Genomic DNA, 26,415 nt, shown 5'->3' on the forward strand with positions numbered 1-26,415 from the left:
AGGACCACAGAGAGAGGAGCGATAAAGAAGGACTCAGTGAAAAAGACGGAGACAAAGGAAGTTTGCAACTGAGAGGGAGACGTTAATGTGGGATTTCCACAATGTCAAAGCTGAAGGAGACCAAAGACGGCTCCCCAAAGAGCTCAAGCAAGATCAGCAAGTGAGTTTTTCTTCTAAATAATTATTTATCCATGCAGAAATGTCTGATATACATGTATCCTGGTTTCCGACTGCTTTTCCAGAATCGGAATGTGTTTCATGTTTCCTGAATGTGCAGCTGGTTCTAAACTGTTCAAACCATGCCTCATCTCCAGCTGAATAAAGAAGGTTAAAAAAGCCTGCAACAATGAATTTAGTGTGAAGTTACTTTAGTGCCTGTGTGTATATATTAGGAGATCAAGCGGTACGAAAAATGTTATTAATAAGTAGAACATTTTTTAAATCATTATGTTTCTTATCTGACTTTGCAGATCCTTAAAGTGAGTCAGAGAGAGCATGTTTTATTATAAGTCCAAGGTTTTCTTTGGGGAATTTAAATTTAAAATGGCTTTTTTTGTCCAATTTGTGTCCTTTAACAATAATATTAATGTTTTAGATCAGCAAAGCAGGAGTCCCTGCTTACATCTGATTGAAAATCTGTGCAGTGACCAAAAGATTAGGGTGATGGTGCAGAGATCTTTAAACTTCAGTCTCTGAATAATGCTCCCCAACAACACCAATGGAAATTGAAAATTGTAAAGTATCTGGTCAGCTATGATAGTTGGGGTTAAAATTCTGTCTTCTCAAAGACTTTATTTATCTTAATGGGTAGTAAGATTTGATTTCCTATTTTATTAATTGGTCCCCTTGGCGTTTTGTCTTTTGGGTTGCTAATGTCATTTCAAAGCAGAAATAATTTAACATCTAAAACTATAACCAATAAAAACATATATATATATATATATATATATATATATATATATATATATATATATATATATATATATATATATATATATATATATATATATATATATATATATATATATAGATAGATAGATAGATCTCAAATGCAAAAGTGTGTTGACTCTGTAGTCCGCTAGTGAGAGCCTGAACTGTCTCCACAATAAATTGTAATGATTTTGCTTGTGGTTTGCATTAAATACCAAAATAGATGGGGTTATTTTGAAGAAAACATTGTTCTTGTCTGATTTGAAAAAAGAAAAAAAAAACCTGTATGATTTCCTTCCCCTGTGTCTCTTACCTGCATCTACTGTCTGCTGTTCTATACGGGATGAAGCGTCTGTAACTGATCACTTGACTCATCCAAGGTTCCATCATACGACTCATTATATAATCGCGTTAACTGTCAACACTGTTAGTGTTTTTATTGCTTGTTATGTGCTTCTTGCTGCTTATTTTACGTATCATTATCATACGTATCAAGTGGAGGGGAGTTCTGTGTGTTGTGTGTGCTAATGTTATTTGGACATGGTGTGAGTCACTGCATATACTGTTTTTGCTCTCAGGAAACTCCCTACATGATGAACAAGTGTTCTGGTACAAAGACTTCAGCTAAGATTACTGTAAGGGTGAGCAGGTAGGAGGCGAGGTGGAGCTGGTCTCTGGATCATTACCTTTAGCTGCTCTTATATCACTCCATCTAGGACAGGTAGTTTATTGGAAAACATTGTTGAGTTGAGGTGAAATTTGATTTTTAAAAGCAGCCCCCTCCATAACAACTACAAGAACACACCCACAGACCTATAACTTTCTGCCAATCTCACGCACAATTAAACACCAATGTAAGCATTTTAGAAAGTGTTCTTATGTTGCTGGTTAATCCAACAATTCAAATATTTAAAGCAGAGCAGACTGTTTTAGACAAAGATAAAAAAGCCTGAGCGGATATAAACTCAATCATTATAATGCAACATCGACAAAAGAAACCTCCCACAGGGTGGGTCAGGGGGCAAATTGTGGTGATATAAGTGAGAGTAAATAAGAAATATGGGTGTGTTTCTTTTCTCTAACTTTAGCCTTTGATGTTTCTGCTCAACACAGCGTCATAGACGTGAATCTAAATGCTTATCTTTTGCCATATGCAAAAAAGCTTTCCTTTACATGCAACACTTACAGGTCCACCTGAAAACAATGTTCATATGCTTTCATAATATTTTCCTGAATGCAACACTATGAGTGAGAAGGGGAATTAAACCAAGTAGATATAATTAACTATAAAAGACTAAAGCACTCCTGGGGAATTGCTATAGACTCCTGTTTCCCTAATTTGACGTCATAGAAAATATTAGTGGATGTACAGGTGAGGTATCGTCTAAAAGCAATGCAAAGAAGTGATAATGAAAGGAACAAAGGAAAACAGCCTGAAGGTTTGGAGAGAGGGTGTCAAAGCAGACAAACCCTTTTAGCAATCCTCTTAAGTCTATACAACGTTACACCAAAGGCATCACAGTCAAAATAAATTGTAACAATTCAAATCTTAATTCAAACTTCTATTTCTTTGTCAATAAATTGGCAATGGTCTTCATAAGGAGACAAATTTAAATATACTTAGCAGAGAGATCAGGTAGAGAACTACTGTCAGAAATTCAAGTGGGTGTTGGTGTCCAGGTATCAAGAGAAATTCAGCAAGTAGGAAATAATCTAAGGAAGGCATGCCCAAAGTCGGTCCTCGAGGCCTGTTAATCAACAATCAATAAGAATCGGCGGTGGAGTAGCGGGAAAGTTCCACAAACCTGCAGGACAGCGGTCCCTTGAGGACCGATTTTGGTTATACCTGATCTACGGGCCTTAATCAAGACAATCTTTAGGAGAAAAAAAAGAGCAGGGAAGGAAGGCTAGTTTTCTACTGGCACAGAGAGACAGAGAGACAAAGATTTTATAAAGTGCTGCATAATGAAAGACAATAAGACATAGGACAGGTTAGCTGAATAGGGTTGATTGAAGCAAAGAAATGTGGCAGGAATAACAGGGAGACATGAAATCCTAGTTAAATCACAGCCATTACATGCTTAAAAAGTGCACATTTAAAGTGCCCTTCCTTTTGTTAAGCTACTGAAGGACCCCCAAGTTGTTTCAGATGAGAACAATAAAACTCCTTGATGAAAGGTCTGTGCATGATGTACCAAGCTAGTGCATGAGCTCTACCTTGGTCTGTATCCCCCTAGTTAATCAGGAGGTGAAAACCTTGACCCCAGCTTCTAGAATCATACAGGCATCTGACTTTATTGGCAAGGCCCCCATCAATGGGTGGATGAAGTCTTGGGAAGACAAAAATCATGATGTGGACAGAGTTTTGACCCAGGAAACATAAAGATTGTGACAAAGTCCAAAGGTACAGGTTGGCAGAAGCAAACAGTCACTTGGTTTACTGTTGTGGAGAAAAGCAAGTATTAAACTATCCACTCCAGCTAAATAAATTGAGATTGATGGGTTTCACTCAGTCGGCACTTTATTTTTTTCTTTGCAAAGAGAGAACAGTTCATCCTATGGCCCTTATTGCACGGTAATCAGCCCTGTTCTGATCTGGGCGGTGTTCGTTCCTCCTTACTTACAATAATGGAAAGTAGTCAGAAACAAATTACAGACACTTTGCATCAATTTATTAAATAAGAGAAATTTAAATTTTCCAACCACATTTACCATCTTAGAGTTCAGGACAGATGAAATTGAAGACAACTTTTGGCTCTCAACACAAAGAGGGGAGTCAATGGTAGACAGCCATAATCTTTGCCCCTACTGGTGTGTAGATGGAGAAGTTATTCATTGATTTGAGCACGCAATCTGAATACACTGCAGAGGTTCTCAGTAGAGGCCTTCTGGCTGGTCTCCATACCTGCTAACATTTTACGGTGGCAACATGAGCAGATGAATATGAGGGTATAAAACATACACCGTGTAAATAGGAACAAGCTGTGGTGCTAGAGTCCAGAAAGTTGTGGCTGCATTAAACCCAAGGAGAGGTTTCGTCTTCGAAACGTCACCCAAGGCACAACAGTTCCTCTTCATATCCCCGGAGCTGACCACCATGTCAAGGTTACTAAAATCAAAACCATATCATGCAAGCACCCTCTGAGCCAATGCCTTGCACCTATTCCACCAGAGTGAGTGAGAATCTGCTCCAGTACATCCCAAGCTTGCTTCCTGGCTTACATCTTAGCTTCCAGTAATTACCTGCCCAGTACTCCAGTACATGAGGTCTCCATCTAAGGGATCAAGATAGTCCAAGAGCCTCTCCCTCAGGCCTCAAGGGTCCTGAATTGCAGCTGCAAGGCTTCCGAACTCTTTACCCCTGAAAATAAGGGCTGGGACACCAACAACAATTGGTGAGACAGGGGTTTTACCTCAAAGATGGTTGATGGAAGGAGAGTCACATGGAATGGATTAGTTGTACGGAATCACTACCTTGTCCTAGCTTTGAAGTAATGTCTTTGATTGATTCTACTTCTCTCTAGACTGCATTCATGGACTCTTAATTCTATCCTGGTAGTGAATGTCTCCACCTTGGTTATGTTTTTGGCAGAGTCACTGGTAGGACTCCTACATAAGTAAATTGTGGGAGTCCTGTCTCTGCTTTGTTTTGCAGCAGGTTAACACCCATCGTCTGATATGAGCTTAGTTTAGGTCCCTTGATGCCATTTTAGGGTTTTTGAAGACTACCCATGGCATCTTGCATGGGTAGTCCGACTCTACTGTTGCCTCAAAGATACTGAATGAACCTCCTTTCATCTGCATGAATGTAAGTCTGTAATTTGCCACGATTTTTGGCAAATCATGATTTGCCACAATCATGGCCTTTTAAGAATACCTTGTTAGTTTGACTTGATGGACTGTTTATCAGACAGATGATTCTGGAGTTTTAAAATGGACCAAGACTGAACCATCTAAATTATAGTTTTCATCTGAACCTGTGACCTCCTCCCTGCAGGTCCCAGGCCAGCAACTTGGCTCTGCTGATCGCCAAGATGCAAACCAATGCCGACCAGGTAGAGAAGGACATCCTGAAGTCAGAAGAGATGCTGGCTGTGGTGAGAATAAGAGCATGCACTACCACATATCCATTTCCCTGTATCGATGCATATCATCAATCTGGTTGCTCCATCTATGATGTTAAGATTTTGTTTTCTAGCCCTCCCTTTGTTTCAAATAGAAATATTTAGAGATCTGATGTTTAGACTTAACACAGCCCATCACGAGATCATTGGAGATCAGCAGAAAGACATGCATGATGTCATCCGGCAGATTTACCAATAAAGGCTGTAAAACTATGAGCAGATATTCATTAAAGATTCAACATTTGCTGGAAATGTTTTACATTTTCTGTTTGGTTTTGACTCTGACTTATCATTGGGTCTGGACTTCTGCCTGTTGAGCTGTATTAAATAGAATTTATGAAAACATGATTATTATATAGAAAAAGCTCAGCAAACTTGTTCATTTAATGCCTACAGTACGTTTGTAAGTGAACAAGTAAGTGCACAATTCCCAGAAAACCACACACAATTCTCCTTCCAACGGGTCTTACTCAGAGTTCCCAGACGTGGTCCTTAATGGCCATTGTCCAAAGTGTTTTCTGTCTTTATGGAATCCAAGAAACAAAGTAGAATACAACTGATTTAACCCTCCTGAGTTTAAACTCCTCACCCAAGAAAATGCATCAGTCCAACCCTTTGATGAACAGTATAAATGTTAGTGAAGCCCAACATGTAGGGATTTTGACCCATGACCTCTGTTTGATCATAAAATCTGAGAACTTTTCTAGGCATGCCATTGTTGATACCATGATCTATGAATGAAATGCCCAAATATAAACCATCTTGTTTTCTGTTATGTTCTTTTACCAGGATGCTGAAAATGAAAAGAGAGATCTCCCCTTCCAGCATCAAAGTCAGATATCGACCAAACTGTCCCAGGCAGAGAACCTGCTCAAAGACCTTTTTCTTGACGTTGATAAGGCCAAGAAGCTCAAACACCCGCAGGCCAAAGAGATTAAGAGAGAGTGAGGCCAAAGAAAAAACACACAAAAAGCATGGTCACTCACCATTTAATTATGAGAAATATGTTGCTTATTTTTCTTGCTTCCTGGCAGTTATAGAGATTTACAAGCTTATAACAAAGCATTTATAGCAAAAATAAGGTTAACTTCCATAGTCTAATTGACAGTTTCCTGTTTCAATAAATTCCCAGCATCATCCACCTTCACGAGCGATGGTTGAAGGACTGTTCCTTCTACAGAGACGTCTATGACCAGATAGACGATGTGTCATTGCTGCCCAGAATTAACTGGGGGCCCATTTTGAATCAGAAGCAAGTAAGTGCAGAAACACAGTCTGAGCAGATTACAAGGGAATCCCCTCAAACACCAGAGCTTGATGGTTTAAAGAAGCTGGCATCACGATAACAGATCGTTTGGACAAAGTTTTAGCAGCTGAGGTGTTCTATTGCCTTTGCTTTCAGAAACAGTTGGATGCGGAGGACTATGGTCCAACCATGGTGGAACTGGAGAAGCAGATCGGCGCTCACAACATCTTTCATAAAGAGATCAAAGCTTACAGCTCCCAGCTTTGTGTCAGCTCATCTGGCAGCAAGGTCAGAAATCCTTCTACTCAAAACAAAAGGTTTGGCAAGATTTTGAAATGCATGGATTTTGCTGTTATCAAGTGAGCTAAGTCCCGCCCCTTTAACTCCTTGGCCCCGTTTAACAGGTCCAAGATTTTTAATCCTTTAAACCCTGCGGGCCCGTTACAGGGCCCAACTCACACCTGATCATATTAATTTATTTATAGAAATGGCCATAACACAGTCACATGGTGTTTCATCCACACATCTTTCAAATGAGGCTTTACAATGTTTAAAATGTGTATCAAACTTATGTTTTCACAAGTACTTTTTGTTTTATTGCTCTGTAAACAAATAAAATGTCATTTAAAATTCCACCTGACATGTGTGACTCTGCGGGAGTAATGCAACAACAGGTAATGCAACAACAGGTATTAATTTTCAGCCCATAATGGCCCAAGGAGGGGTCAGAGGTAATTGTGCGCCCATTTCAGGTGATGTGTCAGGCATGCGTTACATAAACTTACTCTTTTATTCTTCTTTTCTATTCAGTTAGGTGATATTTTTGGTAAATTTCAATGAAACAACGGCTAAATGTTTGGAGCAAAGGCTTTGCCTCATGTAGAAGGTCTCCGATAAAGTAAATCAGCATATTTGTCTGACCAGATTCCCTTCTATGAGTGAGAAAAATGCATTTTTGGCATTGTGCAAAATCACATTTCCGCCTTGCTCACTGCCCACTAAAACATTTGTGGAAAAAACAGGCTTCAAATTATTCAGTCCAATTTTGCTTGAGTTATAGTTAAGATGTGGATCTATAAAGTCTGAGGTTCATCCAGAGTTTCAAATGGGCTTTCATGGTGTTTTGCAGTGTTTGTTTTGGGGGAAAAAAATGGTGAGGCTAGATTTACTTTTCATTTTTTCTTTGTTTAATCACCTATAAATCAGACATGGTGAAATTAAAAATAGTGGTTCCACCAGAAAAATATTCCTCAAAGCCTTTCTGTTATAAAAATACAAACAATTGTATTTCCAATTAATAGTTTGGGAGCTGTACTTGCTTTAATTCATATATGTAATATCAGGCGGAATTTGCTCCTAAGTTCCTCTGGGGTTTAGGGGCTAAGTCTGCTGTGGATTATCCTGAACAAAATTCCCAGGCAATCCATTTAGCGGCTGTTGAGGAATACACGTCTAACTTCTGACATCTGACTCCCATATGTCAGCCCTGGTTTCAGATTGTAAAATAGTCACTTAAGCATCTTAGCCTTCATAACTCACAACTTAACATCTGCAATTCCGAAATCTTTTCAAATTTTGCAGCATAAAGGCCGCAAAATCTGTGTGATACCAACGCAACGTACTACTCATCATGATATTATTGAAATAGAAATAGAGGCTAAAGTATTCAGAATAATATATTTTTTGTTAAACTAAAATCAGTTAGATTACAGCGAGAGTATAGAGAAAATGGTCAAGTCTTTCAACAGTTTCTCCAGTGGATTTAGGTCTTGGACTGGACCAATTTAGCACCGGAATATTCCCTACATAGTGTGTGAAAACCTGCAGAATAGAATTCTTAAGATTGTCTTTAACAACAGATTTGTGACATGCATTACGACAATTTCCCACTTGAACTGTGGATCTCTGCTGTTTCTCCAGAGTTACCATAGACTCCTCACCTTGTCTCTGCGCATAACCTCAGCTCAAGCTTCTCCATAACTTTCCATTGGGAAAAAATGTGAAAAAAGTTCAAAGAGTGTGAATATATTTAACCAACAGGATATGTCACTGCCTTGTCTTTCAGGAGAAATATGCCATCTTTAAGAAACAATATAGCAACCTGCTTGTAAGTTTGTTTTCCTTTTTTTTTATATATTTTACGTTGAGGTGATACATTTTTCTTTAAACATTCTGGTCTGCTTTTTTATTTATTTTTTATTATTAAAAGGGGAAATAGGAAAGAAAATGTTTACACATTTTAGTTTTCACTCTTGTTATCTTGACTTTGTCTCCAAGGACAACTCCAAGTGGCGCCGCCACTACCTGAACAGCCTCTACGAGTACATGCAGGGCTGCATGAAGGAACTGAACTTCTTTAAAGAAGAGCAGGACAAGATCACAAAGCAGGACTGGAGCGACCATATGGTGGATCCACCGCATCTTCGTAGGCAGTATGAGGTCAGAACTGATGGGATGTGGAGCAACAATATTGATTTTAATCTCACTTTATTCTGTTTTACGTGGCTTTTCGATATATAAGAAATCAGATAATAGCTGAAGTCTTAAAAAACAAGCTGGAGATTATGTTTATGACATGACAAGGGATGTGTGTTATACATCACCATGGGGAGCTGTGGGTTTGAAAACTACATTTACATTTGATTATAACGAGTGCTTGATTTCCTCGCAATCAGAATTTTAAAAACGATGGTCTTTTGATCCATGAGAGTGAAGTGATCAGACTCCAGGACGAAGGTAACCGACTCATCGAACTGAACCACCCAGCCAGTGAAATAATACAGGTACTTAAATCAGCCTTCAGATTTCATCCAGCCCAATGCTGAATGGGTAATAATAATAATCATAATAATAATGTGTCTTTACTTTTAGACCCATTCTGAGGCTGTAAGGAACGAGTGGCAGAAGTTCCTTAATCTCTGCATTTGTCAGGAAACCCATCTGGACAATGTCGATGAATTCAAAAAGGTAGTTAGTGAAACAACTGGAAGATGTGATGCTACTGGCATGATCTAGTAGTAAAACATGCTTAGATGATTTCAAACAATAACATGAACATGTCTCAACCTTTTTTCAGTTCAAAACAGACACAGAGCAGCTGTCAGAGACACTGACTCAACTCAGAAGAACCCTGGACCCAAAGTCGGTCAGTAAGAACAGTCAGTCAAGGACGCTTCTGCAGCTGGAGGTGAGATAAAAAACAAGGTACTAGAAGAAATCCAGTAACTTAGCAAGAAATATTTAAGCATCGGTCTAGTGTTCAGCCTGGGAGTGTAAGGAGTTATAAAAGCTCACAGTAAGACAGGATATCAGAATAGAGGACCCAGTATTCAGGCTAGACAGACAGTGGGATTACTCAAAAAGGTTTATTTAAAAACAGGTTGGAGTAGCAGCGGCTAGGGTATCCAAGCCAGGTCAGGCAAACAGATCAGAATGGGAACAGGCAGGCTCAGTCATCCAGGAGTCCTAAGCCAGGTCAGGCAAACAGATCAGAATGGGAACAGGCAGGCTCAGTCATCCAGGAGTCCTAAGCCAGGTCAGGCAAACAGATCAGAACAGGAACAGGCAGGCTCAGTCATCCAGGAGTCCTAAGCCAGGTCAGGCAAACAGATCAGAATGGGAACAGGCAGGCTCAGTCATCCAGGAGTCCTAAGCCAGGTCAGGCAAACAGATCAGAACAGGAACAGGCAGGCTCAGTCATCCAGGAGTCCTAAGCCAGGTCAGGCAAACAGATCAGAACAGGAACAGGCAGGCTCAGTCATCCAGGAGTCCTAAGCCAGGTCAGGCAAACAGATCAGAACAGGAACAGGCAGGCTCAGTCATCCAGGAGTCCTAAGCCAGGTCAGGCAAACAGATCAGAATGGGAACAGGCAGGCTCAGTCGTCCAGGAGTCCTAAGCCAGGTCAGGCAAACAGATCAGAATGGGAACAGGCAGGCTCAGTCATCCAGGAGTCCTAAGCCAGGTCAGGCAAACAGATCAGAATGGGAACAGGCAGGCTCAGTCATCCAGGAGTCCTAAGCCAGGTCAGGCAAACAGATCAGAATGGGAACAGGCAGGCTCAGTCATCCAGGAGTCCTAAGCCAGGTCAGGCAAACAGATCCGAATGGGAACAGGCAGGCTCAGTCATCCAGGAGTCCTAAGCCAGGTCAGGCAAACAGATCAGAATGGGAACAGGCAGGCTCAGTCATCCAGGAGTCCTAAGCTAGGTCAGGCAAACAGATCAGAATGGGAACAGGCAGGCTTGGTGGTTCAGAGGCAGAACAGGTCAGGATCAGGTAATCAGATACACCAAGGAACTCTAAAAACACCCATTTATTTCCTGTTGACAAATTACTTATCTTTATATTTTCTGAAAATGTCTACAAATGAAAAAATGATTAACCCTTTATGAGGCTTTAGAAAAAAAAAACTGTCATCCATAGACCTATGATGAAAATCCATAATGCTTTGTTTGCTGAGGAGATGGAGAGCTAAACTCCTCCTTTCCTCATATTTCCATAGCAACTTCAGTGGCTAATCCCAATCTTTACCAACTTCACTGGTTTTGCTTCCCACCAGGGAGAGGAAGCAATTGTGCAGGACTGTGAAGAACAGCTGAGTGACCTGAAGATACGAAGTTCAACCATCTCTCCTCTGAAACTGCGTCGAATCTCCTCCCCGGAACCCTTAACAGTGGAGTCTGTTTGTGACTGGGAAACAGACCAGGTGGATCCTCCATTTCACTGGGCTGAAGGCTGCATCCATCAGACTCTTTCTGTATCTTTTTAGTCTGATTTACTTTATATTTTTTTGTCTTTAGGCTTCAACATCAAGAGGGGAAACGTTTACTCTGAAATCCCTCTCTGGTGATCTCAACTGGGATGTTATCTCCGCTGATGGAGAAACTAAAACTTTCCCAGGAGTTTGCTTCCAGATCTTACCTCCTGACCCAGATGCCATTGATAAAGTTGGCCTGTAAGCACTGCAAGGCTGCATTTTTATTTAAAGAACAGTTTTGATAGTTGAAAATGTATCCTACTCACGCCTCCGCTCCGTTTGTGTGTCTTATCAGTTTGTGCAATGACCTGGAAGATATCAAGAAAAGGAGAGAAGCTCTGGTAGCGTCCCTGGATAACCACAGATCAAATTTCTCCGGAGCTCAACAGTCAGGTATTTGTCTTTCACTTCTTTACCATCATATTGAGATTTAGACTCAGTCATCAATGTCTCAGGTTCCACAGATACAAACACTCGCATCAATCCCCTTTTCCCCAATCCCCTCTGATTTCCTCAGACTCCCCAGACCCAAGATTAGCCGCTCTGGGCCAGCAGCTGGACCAGCTGGACGCAGACCTGGCCAGCATAGAGGAGAGCATGCTGAGCCGTCTGAGAACGCCACTGAGCCGAAACGATCCGGCTGGAGATCTGGCACAGAGGCTGAGGGAGCAGGAGGTGAGCTGACTCAAACGCTGACGGTTTCATTGAGGAAGGCACTTTCTGAAGGCACCCTGTTTAGATTTTAGATAAGTGCAGGGAGAAAAACCACCAAAACCAGAAAAACCAGGAGTTTGCATGTTCTCCCCGGGCATGTGTGGGTTCTCTCCAGGTACTCTGGCTTCCTCCCACAGTCCAAAAACATGAATGTTAGGTTAATTAGCTTCTCTAGATTCTCCTTAGGTGTGAGTGTGTGCGGGAATGGTTGTTTGTCCTGTTTGTCTACGTGTTGCCCTGCGATGGACTGGCAACCTGTCCAGGGTGGACCCTGCCTCTCGCCCGTTGACTGCTGGAGATAGACACCAATTGGGACAAGCGTGTCAGATAATGGATGGATGGTCTTAAGTCCTGTATTCAGATGAAAGTAAACTTTCCGCTCCTGAATGCAGGCGAAACAGAAGTTATAGTCTTTGGACCAGAGTCTTTGAAAAAGAAGCTGATTAGCCAGTCACTTCATTTGGATGGGATTAAACTGATCTCAGAAAATAAAGTAAAAAATCTTGGTGATATATTTGATCAGGACCTGTCATTTAAATCCCATATCAAAGAGGTTTCTAGAATTTCCTTCTTTCATCTGTGGAATATTGCAAAAATTAGAAATCTCCTGTCCAGGGGTGATGCTGAGAAACTAGTCCAGGCATTTGTTACTTCAAGGCCGGACTATTGTAATTCTTTACTATCAGGAAGTCCACAAACTGTAGTTAAAAGCCTTCAGCTGATCCAAAATGCTGCAGCCAGAGTTCTGATGAAAATGAAAAAGAGAGATCATATCTCTCCTATCCTGGCTTCTCTTCATTGGCTTCCTGTTAAATCCAGAATAGAATTTAAAATCCTCCTTCTCACATATAAAGCCTTAAATGGCCAAGCTCCATCTGATATCAGAGATCTGATTGTTCCTTATGTTCCTAACAGAGCACTTCGCTCTCAATCTGCAGGTTTACTAGTGGTTCCTAGAATTTCTAAAAGTAGAATGGGAGGCACATCTTTTAGTTCTCAGGCTCCTCTCCTGTGGAACCAACTACCAGTTTTAGTCCGTGAGGAAGACACCCTGTCTACTTTTAAGGCTAGGCTTAAAACTTTCCTTTTTGATAAAGCTTCTAGTTAGAGTGGCTCAGGTTATCCTGAGCTATCTCTATAGTTATGCTGCTATAGGCTTAGACTGCTGGAGGACATAGGGGCCCCCATTTCATTATTCTGCTTCATTCTATTCAGAGAAAGAGGACTGCACTGAAAAACAGGCCGATCTCCAACATCTATAAACAAAGGTGTTGATGGCAGCAGCACAGCTGATATTTCTCTCCAGGATGGAGTCACAGCCAAACAGGAACAGACCAGATGAAGCTACTATGAGAAAAAACAGAGAGAGGATAAAGAATTATGCAAAGTGAGAGAATAGAGATAGAATGATGAAAGGGTTCCCTATGTCCTCCAGCAGTCTAAGCCTATAGCAGCATAACTATAGATCTATCTCAGGATAACCAGAGCCACTGTAACTATACGTTTTATTGAAAAGGAAAGTTTCAAGCCTAACCTTAAGAGTAGACATGTTGTCTGCCTCACAGCTTTCTTAACATTTTGATATCTATGTCACACCAAAATGAGGCAGTCAATAATGCAAAAGGACCCGAGGACAAGCAGTACATGAACATACCAGAAGAGTCAGAATTTTTAGCAGTAATCCATTATTTAATATAAATAAATTTATAGAAAATGTGGGAAATGCATCACTGGGGTTGGAATTAATCTGCATATGTCAGTTTCTGGCATCTATACTAAAATCAAGAGATTCAAGAGAGTTTCTTTGTCAGCCAGGCTGGAGCAGCATCCAGTAGGGTGAAATTTCAGATCCGGTAAACCCCTTCCAGGGATGCTGTCCTCAAAGACCTGCTGCCCTTTTATTACAGAATACCTCGATACCTTAATCAATTATATTACAGTACATTCTGATTGATTAAGATACACCTATAATATGAATGCTGCATATACTTCTGTTTGCAATTGAGCGAACAATTAAGAGCTGTTTTAAATAATTTGTTTCTTATGCAGCAAGCTGCCGAGGAACTCAAGGATGTGGAACAGCAGATCCAGTCAGCAGAGGCTGACCTACAGCCATTGCTGTCTGAGGATCCTAACAACACCTTGTCTGGACTGTCGCTTCAACTCAGTGCTGCTATCAACAAGTATGACAGCTTAACTGCGCTGGCGGACCTCTACGATCAAAAGTAAGCTTGTCTTATCTTTATTTTTGTAGCAGGTGTATTATTAATAGAAGTATTGGTAGTGGTGGGAAAGTTTTGACTGTTCTGCTGGGTTTAAAAAATGATACATAATTTGATTCAGCTGATGCATTAAAATGTTTTGGTGTCTTTTTTATTGTAACTTTCTGTATTTATGTGTTTCTCTCAGAGCAAATGCGTCTCTTAGCCTGGAGAGTCAAATTCAAAGGGTGGATGGCCTTGTTTCTGGACTTGAAAGAAAACTCAGTGAAGACGGTCTGATTCCAGACATAGCAAATGCAATTCAAACCCACGAGGAGGACATTCAGGTGAGGAAATATACAACAAATGCATACACTGTTTTACGGTCTGGCTCAGTCAGGGTAAAGGAGAAGTAAAATTAAAACTCAGATTTTAAAGGTCTGACAGTTTAGTGTTTTTGTTCACTTTTTGAAAAAGCAAAACCAAATCCAATTTCAAACAGTCTTTCAAATCGAAATAAAAACAAAATTGACATCTTGAAATCAGAGCTATAAACCAAAGACCTTTCCAAACAAAAGTTGACCAAACAGCTGGGGTCCGTTTCATGAAGCAGGTTTAACAAATTCAGATTTATATCCGCAACTCTAAACTGATCTGACCTAAAGTCTGGAACTCTGAGTGCTCAGTTTCACAACGGCTGCTGTTCATCAACTCTAAGTAGGTCCACTCAGAGTTAAGCGCATTGGCAACAAGTATGTAAAGCCATTATCAGTGGAGCACCGACTCCACGAGTAACCATGACAACAGGCAACAGGAAGTGCCTATTTCACCCTACAGGAACTAGACATTTTAATGCAGAAATGCAAAAAAATTAAATAAAAAAAGGAGGATGTGTTTAAAAGACAGAGAAACAGCGCTAAAGCTACAAAAGAGAGAGTACAAAAGTAACGGAGAACGAACATTGCCCAGATCAGAACAGGGCTGATCATCATGCAATAAGGGCCATAGGATGAACTGTTCTCTCTTTGTAAAGATAAAATAACCTGCTTTTCCCCACAACAGTAAACCAAGTTACTGTTTGCCTCTGCCAACCCGTTCCTTTGGACTTTGTCACAATCTTTATGTTTCCTGAGTCAAACCTGTGTCCAAATCATGATTTCTGTCTTCCCACGACCCTTGGATCCTTGGATAAGGATTCAAAACTGGATATGAAGATGAAATCTGACGCACAGTTTCAGAGTTACAACTGATATAATAATTGCTGTCTGTGGTTCTACAGTAGGCTATGGTGTAATTGAGCAATACATGAAAAAAAAAAAAAGAATTATGAACTAGTTCATTTTTTGGAACTGTGAACTTTGTTCAAAATTTTGAATTATGAACTATGAACTGAACTAGTTCATTTTAAAATGTGTGAACTGAACTTTGAACTAGTTCACGTAGAAAGAGAACTTTCCCAACACTGTCTAAAGGGACATGGAGGGGAAAAAATAAACTTTTGTTAGATCCCGCAATAGTTCTCACAAAAGTTTATTTTTTTCCCTCCATGTCCCTTTAGGGGCTCCGTAGAATTGCATACTGACCTTGTCTCTCTTCATTCGTGTAATGTCGTGTTCTGGGACTTCTCTATCTATTAAGAACCTTTCCAAATCATCCTCCATGGTTGTAGCTGACACATGGGCGTATTATCCTCCCATAGCAGTACACTTTGCACCTCCACTGTTGTGTGTTTGTTTTACTTTCAGTTCGCTGACATGGCAAAACGTTTTGCGAAATTTCGCAAATGTATTGCGGGATCATGCAAAGTTGATTTAAATCTCACTATATCAGCAAATGAATGAGTGTTATTGGCTGTAAGGAGAGCAGAGACTCTCTGAAGAAAATCTTTTGCTGACCAGGTTAGCTATGCGGAGAATGTTACTGAAACAGAGGTTGAGGAAACTCCCTTTGTGAAATGGAAAAGTCAGAGTTTCCCTGTTTTCAGGTTTAGACAATGTAGAGTGTTCATTAAACCTGCCTCATGAAACGGACTGCTGAGCAAAAACAAACCAAGAGTTTATGGTACAAACAAACTCTGGGTAAGCTGTTACTTCCACCTTGTCATAAGGCCATTAACGATGGAACATGAAATATTTGGTAGCAAGGGAATCTATGGCCTGGAGTTATTGATCAGCTGTCATCCTATCACTGCATAATGCAGGAGTTCACCAAGCTCCTGAGAGTGACTAAATCGTTCACAATTGTTTATAGAAGCATTCTGGATGACCTGTTTAATTTTATACAGCTGTGACTACAGCATAAGCTAGAAAAACTAAATTCAGAGATTTGCAAGGTGATGGAATACTTTTCGGCAATGTAGGGTACATTCTAGCTTATAAATCTCTGTTGTTGTACTTAGAGCCAGCAGAGGTTTGCTGCAAGGATCCAGGACGATATGATAAAACTGGATGAGGATCTGGAGGCCACTGAGAACTTTTGCAGCTCTCTGCAGCAAGGCTACCAGGAGTTCTGTCCAGACATCCAACGCCAGACGAGGGACGTCAAGCAGCTGCAGAGTCGCTACGCAAATGTTACCAACCAGCTAAAGGAAAGGTGAGTCAAACTGAGGCTACTTCAGGTCAGTCCCAGTGTATTGCTAAATGGCATAGAGTCAATCATGAATTTGATAAATAAGGACTAGAAAAAGCAGATTATATAAATATTGTTGCTATTATTTAAAACCTTTGAGAGTATATTTATCAAAATATCCTTTAAGAAAAAGGAAAACTGGGATTTTCTAACTTGATATTTTAAGAAGAAATAACATAAAAGGAAAAAGTCCAAAAAGAAAAATCGGCACAATACGGTCCTGTGATACTCCCCTTAGAGAGAACATTTTACAAGAGGCTTCATCAAAGTACCAGGAGTTCCAGAGCTTGTGCAAATACCTCCACTCTTCCCTGGACAACCTGCCAACAAATAATATAAACACCAGTGATGGAGTGTCGCAGGTGACGGCAAAGCAGAGCTCCCAAGAGGTATGAAAGTTATCTGATTGGTTGTCAAGAACTTCTTTATTTTAATTAATTATCCATCTGTTTACAGATTATTCACATTAATTAGTATCTCAAAGATTAATCCAATATTTCTGCATTTAGAAAGTGATGAAGTACCTGAAACAAAAGGAGGAGGATGTGGACAGAGTTACCGCCATCTCTCAAGATCTGCAGAATCTACTCAATGTAAGAGCAGAGAAGATAAAACTGTGTCGTAACATATTTTAAAGAATTGTACATTTTGTTCCCTCTAGAATATAGAATCTATCAACTTTTATCATGAGCGGTATCATGACATGTTTGTTTGTAGAAAACCTTTTCTTTCCGACTTGGTGATTTTGCTGTTGATGTTCCCTTAAAAACTAGTATTGCTATGACAGGCAGAGATGGCAAAGGTACTCACTTTCCGTACTTGAGTAAAAGTACAGATACTTGTGTTAAAAAATACTCTGGTAAAAGTGGAAGTACTGATTAAACTTCTTTACTCAAGTAAAAGTAACAAAGTACAGGCTTGTAAATTTACTTAAAGTATAAAAGTAAAAGTAGAAACCACTTTTTTCATCCCGTTGCCTACATTTTAAATGGATGTCTGCCAATAGGACTAGATCTCCGTTGTGTTCATTTTCAATCATCTCGTCGTCCATGCTACTATGCTAACGACGCCGCCACCAAGCTGCAATGATTTGCCGCCAATGAATACCGCCGAATCTGTCGATTCATCTTGTAGTGGTGCGTCAAATGCAACGTAGATTCCCATCCAATTAGATTGAATTTGGTATTGATGACGTGAAAAATAATAATGGTAACTCCATTGAAAGCCCTTCCACTTCATGATTGTGTTCCACTTATGGATCCTTCACAAGGAATTACAGTTTTATACCTTTACGTTTGAAGCCTGAAATCTGGCGAAAGGTCGAAAAGTTTGAGGGGGTGGAATACTTTTTAAGGCACTGTAGTTCAGAGGTGGAAAGAGTACTAAAAAATTGTAATTGAGTAAAAGTATCTTTACTTTGCCTAGATTCTACTCACAGTAAAAGTAAAATTACCCATCTCAAAATTTATTTAAGTAAAAGTACAAAATTACCTCATTTAAAATGTAATTTGAGTAAAAGTTACTTAGTTACTTTGAGTTATTTAATGCAAAAAAAAGGATGAGTCAGTAATTGAATTGAGCACAAGGTGTTTTAATCGATTTCAGGCGTATTTCAGTGGAAATCCACACTTGCAAAAGATCATACTTCCTCACAGCACAAGGACAGTCACAACCTGAACCATAAAGTGCAAACAATTTTCAATCCTACTGTCCAACAGAAAACACCATATAAATAACTTACCGGCACATTTTTTCATAAATTGTTGATGTTTTAAAAGCCGAAAGCTCCGTTTTGCTGGGCAGGCACATGTTGCACTGTATTATCACATTGTTCCCTTTTGTGCATTTGAAAACAAATAATCCTTCCAAATATGGCCGAGGGTTTTTCTGGCTTTCGTCTCCAGAATATGTTTCCTCTTCAGGCCTTTCCTCATCCATACTCCCTAAGTTGTGATTAGCAACTGCCATTTTCCGAAGCGCAGCACTGGATTATGAGACAATGCAAAGGGTAAATGCAAGGCAGGGCCACATTTAATCTTTTCACCATCAGTATTTTATTTATTTATTTTATTTTTTTTACTCAGTAACGTGAGGGGGTTTTAAATGTAGCAAAGTAAAACTACTTAGGTTAAAATTTACTTGCGTAAAAGTAAAAATTACATATTTCAAAAACTACTCAGAAAATTACAAATTACTCATAAAAAGTACTCAATTACAGTAAATTGAGTAAATGTAATTCATTACTTTCCACCCCTGCTGTAGTTCCTCCAGGACATGCCAATTAAAATCTCTGTATAGACTTCACAAAAGTGATTAAAAAGGCTTATTATACCTAAAATAATACAAAATATTACATTAAAACAAATGTCAATGGTTCAAAAATAAGAAATTAAATAAGAATCTGGAATTAAATATCATATAAATAATTTTGCTTCTGTATCACAAAATCAAGGACAGGGTTGTTTTCCCTAATAATTCATCTCTTACCCACAAGTCCTAAATTTGACATTATTAATGATTCACCGTCTATTTGATGTGATAATTGCCTATACCATAGAATAACCACAAATAAACTTTCTTCATTCTAAAAACTGACCCGTGCATAGTTGTACAACTACAGTAACCTGATGTTTTACTTGTAGTAGTTTAAGCTTTAAGAACTTTACTGTGTAGCAGCCTGCAGACAGAAGCTCAAGTGGCGCTTTTTGCGAGTCCATCTTTAGTGCCATTTTAGTGCTCCTGCATGTAAATACTCACAAATAAAGCCCTCAATAGTGAGCTTGAGAAAGTGCACGCTAGAGTAGGAGGAGTGAGGCAGTTAGAGGATGAAGGATGAATCTGTGACGTCTGTAATTTACACACGCACAAAAGCTGTTATATACAAAGCGTGCAAACTTGCAGGTACATTTTTTACTCATTGCTTGGGTTTTAATGCCTCTTTAATGTGTTTTTGGGAGTTTTTACATGAGGTGGTGGTGAAGAGGAGTAAAAGGACATCTTCCTCCACCAATGTTAAAAATAACATCATGGCTTATGGCACAATAATACTATAAATAACAAGCATGTTTGACTTCAATTCAATTCGGTTTATTTATATAGCGCCAAATTCACAACACATGTCATCTCAAGGCACTTTACAGTTCAACCAGATCATCCAGTCAAATTGATTCAAAGTTTTCTATCTAAGGAAAACCAGTTGATTGCATCGACTCATTGACTCAAATACAATCCCTCACACTAAGCATGCTTGTAGCGACAGTGGAGAGGAAAAACTCACTTTTAACAGGAAGAAACCTCCAGCAGAACCAGGCTCAGTGTGAGCGGCCATCTGCTGAGGCCCACTGGGGTTCAAGGAGACAAAAGGAGAGATGCAAAAAGCAGCTGTAAAAGGCGGCCCCGTCCAGGAAACACACAGCCAGGCAGATGAGCTCTGAGCCAGCTCCCATGTCAGAGGATGAAGAGAAAACATCCAGTTAGACACAGTCAGAGAAACAGGACTACACTGGAAAACAGGCCGATCTCCAGCATCTATAAACAAGGGTGTTGATGGCAGCAGCACAGCTGATATTTCTCTCCAGGATGGAGTCACAGCCAAACAGGAACAGACCAGATGAAGCTACTATGAGAAAAAGCAGAGAGAGCAGAACGTTAGAGATTGAACTAACAGATTCTGCAGAGTGGGAGAATAGAGATAGAATGAAGCAGAATGATGAAAAAGGGGTCCCTATGTCCTCCAGCAGTCTAAGCCTATAGCAGCAGAACTATAGAGATAGCTCAGGATAACCTGAGCCAACCTAACTAGAAGCTTTATCAGAAAGGAAAGTTTTAAGCCTAGCCTTAAAAGTAGACAGGGTGTCTGCCTCACGGACTAAAACTGGTAGTTGGTTCCACAGGAGAGGAGCCTGATAACTAAAAGATCTGCCTCCCATTCTACTTTTAGAAATTCTAGGAACCACTAGTAAACCTGCAGATTGAGAGCGAAGTGCTCTGTTAGGAACATAAGGAACAATCAGATCTCTGATATAAGATGGAGCTTGGCCATTTAAGGCTTTATATGTGAGAAGGAGGATTTTAATATCTATTTCAATACCAGTAAAAAAATGTTTTCTTTAAATATTATACTGCTGTGGAAAATAAACTTCACATACCATAAGGTAGATAAACAAATGGAGTATGTAAAACTAACACAGGTATCTTTGTAGGATTATGAGGCGAATGCTAATAAATACAACGGTACCCTTGAAGATATTGGAATGACTCTTCCAAAAAGGGTTCAAATGCTCACACTGGTTGATGCCATTGAGAACGAGGTAACATTCAGACACTTTTTATATTTCTAAATTATTTTGTTTTTTAAGATACGATTTTTATTATAGATATGTTCATTACAGGAGAAAAAATTGGTGAACCGTTTTGCAGAAGCAACAGCAGAAAACACTCAACGCCAAAGACACATGGGCTTGGCTAGGAATCTCATTTATCAAGTAAGGCTAAAGGTCACAAGTTCATCAACCTTGCTTTTGTAAAAGATTACATTTAAAATATGTAAATTTTAAAAAGTTAAGCCACACTGAAAAATAACAAAACATGATTTTTAAATTTATTCCTTCTACTACAGAATGAAGAAGTTGTTCAGATGGTGTCACAGCAGCAGGTGGAGCTTGAAAACCATCAAAAAAGTGGCTTTGAAGTAGATGGCTTGCTAAAAGAACTAGAGGAAGAGAAGGAGAGGACGGTCCGTGCCCACATGGAGCTAAAAACTTTAAAAAACAAAATGATGTCCATCAAGAGTCAGGGGAGCTTTGAGGAGACAGAAGTACTGCAGTACTACCGTGATCCTAAACTGGAAGGTGATCTGGCTCATTTAAAGAACAAACTTAACAATGAAGTCCTGAGGCGGAGCTCAACCCAGTCAGAGATTGAAGCAATAAACAAGAAAATAAGTGAGCTCCAGGACGCCCTTAAACACATGTCCCCCAGACTGGTGACTAGAGAGGTAATAGAGCTTGAAGTAGATCCTCAGCTGGAGGAAGAGGCCGCCAAGATGCGACACGAGATAGCAAAAACTAGACATGAAATCCGAATGAAAGAAAGAGAGGAAGTCCAAATGAAGAAGGAAGTCACAGCTTTGCAGCAGAATGGATCACCAATCAAAGAGAGATTATTTGGTAGTGAAGGACAGAATGGCCAAACATTCAATGTATTAAGAACATTTGAGGCTGACATTTCTGAGGAGAAAAATAAATGCAGGCTTCTCCATGATGAAATCTTTCAGATAAGAAATCAGATAAACACACTTGAAAAGCTTATTCCGAACATTCAGTCAAAAGCCCTTTCTAGGGAGGTAAGAAGGGTTGAGCAAGACCCTGAACTTCTCGCAGAATTCAGCAAGCTCCAAACAAGCTTGGAGGAAGAGAAGTCTGAAAACAGCTTTTTGTCCAAGGAAATATTGGAGCTACAGAAACGCTACAGAGAGGTTCAAGACAGGACGGCAGGTTTCGAGGTGAAAGAAGTTGTAAACGAGATCTATGTAACCGACCCTAATACAGAGATGGAGATTACTCGTCTTCGAAAAAAAATCGAGTATTCAGATGTACAATTTGCTGATCTTAAAAATGAGATTGCAGCGGTAACTGTTGATTTGAACAGGCTTTATTCAGAGAAACCAAGAGTAGAGCTCAAAGAAGTTCTCCAAGAGGTGGTGAAAGAGGAAACAAGCCCTGAAAACAAGCGAGAGATCCAAAGGCTTAATGATCAGGAGAACCGCCTGAGCAGCCAGTGTACATCCCTCCAGGACCAAGTTAGACAACTGCATAAAGAGAGAGACGAATGGAAGGAGGAAAAGTCAAAAATAGAGACCCAAATTGTCTCCAGAGATGTAATCAAGTATGAGCCAGATCCACTGCTAGAGAAGGAAGCTGACCGTTTGCGCAGGGCCGTGCGAGAGGAAGCACAAATAAGGCGAAATATTGAGGAGATGGTTTTTGACCTACAACACAAATACATTCTGTTGGAGAGACAGAAACCAGAAGAGAAACTGGTTGTTCAGGAGGTTGTACGCCTTAAGAGGGACTCAAGGCAAGTAGAGGAATATGATAGGCTCAGCAGGAGGCTGGATGAAGAAGTAAAGAGTCGTCGTCAGTTGGATCTAGAGGTACAGCAACTAAGGACCAAGTTGGAAGACAAAGAGTGTACTTTAAGGGAGAGTGATGAGCGCAAAAAAAGGATTCAAGCTGAATCAAAGCTTAAAGAGATCCGACTACGCATCACACAACTGGAAAATACCCCACATTCGGTTGAGGAGAGTGTAGTAGTTGAGGAAGTACTGAAGATTGAAAGAGATCCAAAGCTGGAGAGAATGACAAATGGTTTGCGTTTTGATATGGAGAAGGAAACTCACAATATTTTGCGCCTACAGAGGGAAATCCGTAATGTCAATTTAAAGCTTCAGATTCTGCAGAAAGAGAAGTCTAATGAAAAGACAGTGTACAAAGAGGTTGTTCGTGTGGAGAAAGATCAAGCTCTTGAAGCTGAGAGACGTCGTCTGAGGGAGCAGGTGTCACAGAACAAATTTGCCAGACAAGACAAGGAGGACGAAATTAGACGTCTTAATAACAAAGTCAACATTTTGATGAGCAAGAAATCTAATAATTCAAGAGATGAGGTAACTCTTAATCTAAACAAAGAGGCCCTATTAAGGGAAAATAACAGTTTGACCAGAGAACTCAGGACTCTTGAAGCAAAGAAACACGACATACATCTCTCTTTCCAGCAACGCAGTCGACTGATGAGTGAAAGAACACACATGAGCAAAAAGAGAAGTCTGAAGATGGAATCGGATGTCCAGCAGTTGGAGAGGCAGATCTTGGAAGAGAAAGATAAGATTCATCAACGGGACAGTACAATCCATGAGATTCTGATGCACCTACAGAAAGAGGAACAAGGGGAGACCATGACCAAAGAAACCAATGTCTCTACCAAAATCACAATTTTGGATCCAGAAACTGGCAAAGACATGTCTCCTTATGATGCCTACATCGGGGGGCTGGTTGATCGCCAGCAGTATATTCAACTGGAGGAGCTAGAATGTGATTGGGAAGATGTAACCTCCGTGGGCCCTGATGGAGAAACATCTGTCCTACAGGATCGTAAGAGTGGAAAGCAGTATCCTGTCAGAGATGCTATTAAGGAAGGAAGACTAACAGAGTATGATTTACAATTATACAAACAAGGCAAGCTTCCTATCTCAGAGTTTGCCCTTCTTGTTGCAGGTGATAAGAACAAGCAATCCAAATTCAACTCAGACACCCAAAAGCCAAATCCATCAGTGAAATCTCCATCTTTAGACATTACCTCTGCCATTGAACTGCAGCCGATTGCAGGAATATTGGACACATATACAGACACCTGCTTTACCATCCACAACGCCACTTTGCAAAAGTTGATTGACCCTATCACTGCCCAAAGGCTGTTGGAGGCTCAAGCGGCAACAGGGGGCATCATCGACATCAGTAATAGTGAGAGATATAAGGTTCACAAGGCGGCACAAAGAGGTCTCATTGAGGGTAGCCAAGTCCAAAGGCTGCTTAATGCAGAGAAAGCTTTCACTGGAGTTGAAGACCCCATGACCAAAGAACGTCTGTCTGTCGGAGAAGCCGTTCAGAAGGGCTGGATGCCAAAAGATTCAGCAATTCGATACATGGAGGCCCAGCACCTGACGGGGGGGCTAGTAGATCCCGCTACTGGTCGCAGAGTTGACGTTTGTGATGCCATTGGATCAGAAATGATTGACGGCACAACAATGAAGTATCTGCAAAATGAGGAAGGCTACAAAAAGGACATCATAGACCCTATCACAAAGGATAAGATCAACTACAAGGAAGCTCTGAGTCATTGTAAGAAAGACCCAGCGTCAGGCTTACCGATGTTGCCTGCCTCCTCCAAAGAGTCTGAATATACCCCAGCAAACAACTCTTCAAAATTTTTCCATTTCTAAATTCACTTTAAATAATACCACAAGTATTTAAGATGACTCAAACTTTCATCACTTTTATCTCATCAAAGAATTGAAGAAGGTCAAGTTTGATAATTTGACCAGAGTCAATTTTATGAGTTGGTAGGTAAAGAACATAAACTTCTTCTGAGCATCTAACTCTGAGGCCATAATGACCATTGCAACAGTATGCTAGGCACCGTAGGAACAGATCAAGAAACCTATATCAATTGGGTTTCATTTATTTAAAAGTTAGCATGGAGGCAGAAGATATGGAGGATAAAACAGAGATAACTGTTGAGTGTAAATGGTATGCAGAACTGAACGGGAGCATGCCAGACACAACCGAACCGCTCTAACATGGTACTAGTTCATCAGTAGGACTCGGCGCAGTTCAGTTCAGGTTCGGTTCTCAGATAACAAAGAGTGCATGAGCAGACCGTGTCATCTTCTGACAGTTAGCCTCCGTATTCATGAAACTTCAGACATTCATAAAAATACTAGCTTTTCTCCTGTGCCACATGATTTCCAGTGATGATTCTGCTTAGCAGTGTGATGAATCTCAACGTCTGTTGTTGTTTCCTGCGTCTGTAAGTCCCAATTGGACTGTCGTTTTTTAATATCCACTACCAAACGCTGACATTGTCAACTAAATTCAACAAAGGCTGCCTTCTTCGCCTGACCCTCCGCAAACTTCCTGAATGTTACGGGTGCCGCCATGTTGGTTTGCTTGTTTAACTCTTGAGAGCAGTAGTACCTCAGACCGCCACTAGGAGGCGAGGAGCCATGTTAGCGCTGTGTGTAAATGGTCTTAAGGAACAGAGATCAGCACTGTTAACTGATCGAAGCTTGGCACAGGTCGGTTTTCAGAGGGTAGTGGAAATGGGGCTAATCTTTCTTGATTGTACACTAGGCAGCTAGAGAATCCTGAAAAAAAATTGAATCATGAAATTTGTTTAGATCCTTTTTCACTTACTAAGCATGGACAAAGTTTTAATTGTCAAACTTACACAAAAAGACTAGCAATAATAGCTAGAGCAGAGAGAAACCAAGGCTGAGGATGTGCGCAGAAGGAACCTGCTGTTTATCAGTTGTGGTTTGTGGACGTAGATTTAGACGGAAATGTAGTGGAAGCATAATGGAGCATTTGCTGAAAAACTGAGAAAGCATGTTATACATTTGAAAGCTGAAGCATATCAAAACAAGGAGTTAAGATGTAGATCGCGCGTGTAAATAAAATACTAAGCGATATTCAGGTAGGTATTTGGTACTGGTCAAGATTGTTGAGGGTGTTGATGAACCAACGTGGTTAAAAATGGCTGTGGCTTTGTTTTTGGTTGATGGCAGTCAAAAACTGATAATGCCCATGTCAATTCCTAGCAACAGCAATAATACTTATGCAAGCTTGGAATCCAGGGGTTGTAAGTTTAAAACCCACTCCCACAGACTGCCACTCTGGGTTTCTGAGCGAGACCCCAGATTGCTCCCGGGCGCCCAACAATGGCAGCCCACTGCTCCTCAAGTGGATGGGTTAAACTCAGAGGTACAGGAAGTGGTGGCCTAGTGGTTAGGGCATAGAGCTTGGAACCCTGGGGTTCTGTGTTGAAAACCCACTCCCACAGACTGCCACTCTGGGTTTCTGAGCGAGACCCCTGACTCCTGGGTGCCCTATGATGGCAGCCCACTGCTCCCCAAGTGGATGGGTTGAATGCAGAAGTAGATATCTCCAATGTGAGATCAATAAAGTTCAATTATTATTATTAAAATGAAGATAGTCTGCTGCATAATGAAAAGCTTACAAGATCTGTTAATAAAATATGTAC

General features: G+C 40.3%; 1 protein-coding gene across 1 annotated transcript; it reads left to right on the forward strand.

The window, feature by feature from the left end:
• Positions 1–26,415, forward strand: LOC119778687 (envoplakin-like). Its single transcript, XM_038278037.1, has 22 exons — positions 1–160; positions 4,928–5,027; positions 5,844–5,998; positions 6,187–6,310; positions 6,457–6,588; positions 8,366–8,407; positions 8,578–8,739; positions 8,976–9,083; positions 9,172–9,267; positions 9,377–9,487; positions 10,859–11,005; positions 11,100–11,254; positions 11,352–11,449; positions 11,574–11,731; positions 13,820–13,995; positions 14,180–14,318; positions 16,370–16,563; positions 16,838–16,988; positions 17,109–17,192; positions 20,802–20,909; positions 20,991–21,083; positions 21,218–26,415. The coding sequence occupies exons 1-22, from the start codon at positions 102–104 to the stop codon at positions 24,593–24,595; spliced, it is 5,970 nt and encodes a 1,989-aa protein (XP_038133965.1). The 5' UTR covers positions 1–101; the 3' UTR covers positions 24,596–26,415.

Source organism: Cyprinodon tularosa, unplaced genomic scaffold (assembly GCF_016077235.1).
Source record: "Cyprinodon tularosa strain WSP-4 unplaced genomic scaffold, ASM1607723v1 ctg137, whole genome shotgun sequence".
NCBI classification, from domain to species: Eukaryota; Metazoa; Chordata; class Actinopteri; order Cyprinodontiformes; family Cyprinodontidae; genus Cyprinodon; species Cyprinodon tularosa.

Coding starts and splice junctions, on each gene's coding strand:
- LOC119778687 (XM_038278037.1), top strand. CDS start 102: ATGTCAAAGCTGAAGGAGACCAAAGACGGCTCCCCAAAGAGCTCAAGC. Junction 11,255..11,351: donor GCCATTGATAAAGTTGGCCT/GTAAGCACTGCA, acceptor GTGTCTTATCAG/TTTGTGCAATGACCTGGAAG. Junction 17,193..20,801: donor ATCTGCAGAATCTACTCAAT/GTAAGAGCAGAG, acceptor GTATCTTTGTAG/GATTATGAGGCGAATGCTAA.